Source organism: Strongylocentrotus purpuratus, unplaced genomic scaffold (assembly GCF_000002235.5).
Source record: "Strongylocentrotus purpuratus isolate Spur 01 unplaced genomic scaffold, Spur_5.0 spur5_scaffold_17, whole genome shotgun sequence".
Classification (NCBI taxonomy): Eukaryota; Metazoa; Echinodermata; class Echinoidea; order Camarodonta; family Strongylocentrotidae; genus Strongylocentrotus; species Strongylocentrotus purpuratus.
In genome coordinates, this window is record NW_022145602.1 from 27,945,476 (window position 1) to 27,948,545 (window position 3,070).

General features: G+C 44.1%; 1 protein-coding gene across 1 annotated transcript; it reads right to left on the reverse strand.

Moving 5' to 3' along the window:
* Positions 1–240: 240 nt before the first annotated feature.
* Positions 241–2,045, reverse strand: LOC100890233. Its single transcript, XM_030988345.1, has one exon. The coding sequence runs from the start codon at positions 1,933–1,935 to the stop codon at positions 241–243; it is 1,695 nt and encodes a 564-aa protein (XP_030844205.1). The 5' UTR covers positions 1,936–2,045.
* Between the last annotated feature and the right edge of the window lie 1,025 nt (positions 2,046–3,070).

Below are 3,070 nucleotides of genomic sequence, written 5' to 3' on the forward strand. Positions count from 1 at the left end.
TACTGGATACATGCTCATGAAAGTTATGTAACATTATTCATTCATGCACATTCAGTGCACTCCATGGTACACAGGTGGAAGTATTCTTTGAAAAGGGGGAACAAAGGCTATTTATGTAGCACCTCCATCGCTGTAGGAGTGATTATTTCAAAATGTACAAAGTGGGACCTCTTCATGTTTTGAAAATCTGTGGATATTCGGGGTCATTGCAGTAAGGTGCTAACCGTGAACTGGTCTATTTCAGCGTAATAGCCTGCGCAGCCAGGCTGAGGGGCGCTCAATTTCGTGAAACTTTCCATGCAAAATGCAGAGAAAGACTCTTCGGAATAGCGGATGACGCCATCCGTAAATAATTGGGTTGAGGCAGCAGTTGGCACTAAGGATGATCAACACGTACGCTTCTGATATAGAGCATCCTGCTGTTGAGTTCGTAAAGGTTTGGACAATAACAAGGAAAATAATTGTCGGGCTAAGGCAAGCTAGAAATGCCACCACGACCAAGAACATGTTAATCGTAATCTTTGACTCCATATCATTCTTGCCGAATCGAAATAAACGGCGTTTGGGTGTTTCACTCGTATTTGGACGTCGTATAAATACCATGTTTGTTGAGTTGGTTGGGGGAGGAGAACTTGATGGTGCGGTTGATGTGGACCTGGCTCTAAAGCACACTTCGATCTCAGGAGATTCTACCCCAGAAGATTGTCTGTGTGCATTGTGTGCTTTATCATCATGACTTTCATGAGATGACCCGTCACTCAAACTCTGAAATCGGGCCATCGGTTCTTGAGGTTGTTGATCATGTTGTGGCCATGCATGAAGGCGCTGTTGAGATTCATTCTGTTCTTGTTCACGAAGGCGATTGTGAACAGCAGGATTATATGAAGAGGTGGAGGGGGCGTCTAAAGGGTTACCCATCGATGTTCCTGGGGTATCATTCGCGTTCTCAAGAACAACCGGGGTTGGTATACGCCTCGGTCGGTTTAGTTTCGCGGAGGACGGGTGCAGGGTGGCGCGGGCGATCCTCTGTGGCAGTTCTTGATTGCCCCCTTCACCATTTCCATCAGACACCTCACTAATAGATTGCAAAATGGAGGAGCGTTTTCCAGACGCAGATATATTACCTCTGTAGATGACACTGATGTCATCCTCACATGAAATCTTGACAGCAACAGCTTTAAAGTGATGCCTAACGTGTACATAAATCAAGATATAGAACACCAATGTGACGGTCACAAGAAAAACAATAACCGATGCTATCACAAAGTCAAATGTTTGGCCTTGGAGTGTACACGTATTCACGCTTGATTTGTAGGATGGACATATTCCACTTTGGGCGCCACCGAAGGCATGGGCAAGGCCAGTCAAGGAGAGTGGTATTGTATAGGAGAGGATAATTACGAGGGTTACCCGTCTCTTTTGAAACTGTTTTCTATAGCTATGCGCATGTTTGGTGATGTGGATGTATCGATTGAATGCAATGGCGGCCAGGAGATGGACGTTGGATCCGATGAAGATGTAGAAAGTAGTCGCAGCAATAGAACAGAAGAAGAAGAACACACGTGACCACATCCCAAGCAACGCGGCACTTTGAATCGGTAAGGTAATACTCGTGATGAAGTCACTTACACTTAAGGCTGCCACAAAGGCGTTGGCACTGGTCTGTAGACGTCTGGACATGGTCACTGCCAGTAGAACCATTGCATTTCCCACTATCCCAACGACAGCAATAACCAAATAGAGAAGAGCTGCAATTATATTCTCCATATCTGGATAAGATGTATATGTATTATTGGATGGTAGCGTTGTGTAGATGTCCAGCAGGGTTTCGCTTCCATTTTGCCAGATTACCTCGACCGCCACCTTTTCAGCCATTTTTCTGTCCCGCACTGAGAGCTGCCCTCGACTAACTCCAACACAATGATTTGATCGCATAAAACGAACCTGTTACAAACAATCTGTTGCGGCGCTGCTCAGTGTTGATTCGAAGCCCGCCCTTCTCGCGGAATATACGTCTATCCCATTATCGTTTGACGTATATAATTATGAACTCCCAATCATTTACTAATCCATATCCACTCTGAAGAAAATTCTTCATAAAGCCATGCCTGAGGGCGGTAACGGACAATCTAAAACAGCTTACGTTTTCGTGAAGAAAAAAATACAGGTGTATTTGATGGCCTCGGTAAAGTCTTGGAATTAAACAAGCAAATAAGAAACAGAAAAATCAGAAGCCAAAGTACATTCACGTGTGATGACCGCAAGTTATTATAATAAATTCGTTTAACGATTTTCTTTAGGAGACATTGAGAACAGCTCGGATAAGTTTATCTGCGTAAAACTATCCCCCTGGACAATCACCCGGGTACTGACCATCTGGAAAATTACCCACCCCCCCCCCCACGAACAATCAACCCCACTCTAGGAAAATTAAGCCCAAGAAAATTACCCCTAGGACAATTACCCCTGGGCAATTATCCCCTAGAAAATTAACCACAGGAAAATTACCCCTAGGACAATTACCCCCGGAAAATTACCCCCTAAAACAAATTACCCTGGACAATCACCACTAGAAATAATACCCCCTTAGGACAATTAATCTCCACGGACAATTACCCTTAGGACAATAACCCCCAGGGACAATTACCCCCGGAAAAATACCCCTTAGAACAATTAACCCTGGACAATCACCACTAGAACAATTACCCCCTTAGGACAATTAACCTCCACGGACAATTACCATTTAGGACAATAACCCCCTGGACAATAACCCAGGATAATTAAACCCTTACGACAACTGCCCCAACGGCCAATTACACCCTTCAGACAATAACAACTAGCCACCCGTGCCCCCCCCCCTCCCCCCATACCTACGCCACTACGTTCGGAACAGAACAGACAGTGGATAGTGCATACTTGTTGAAAATCATATTGTGATGCATAGTTGTTGAAAATCCTTTTTGGTCGCTCATTTGCTGAAAAATCATACTTTAATGTTTAATCGTCGTAATTCATATATTAAAGGCATCGTTTAACCATGAACCTAATAGAATTGTATTAGGTTCATGGT

What these genes read in the sequence shown, in the direction of transcription:
- LOC100890233 (XM_030988345.1), bottom strand. Translation starts at nt 1,935, where the DNA reads ATGCGATCAAATCATTGTGTTGGAGTTAGTCGAGGGCAGCTCTCAGTG.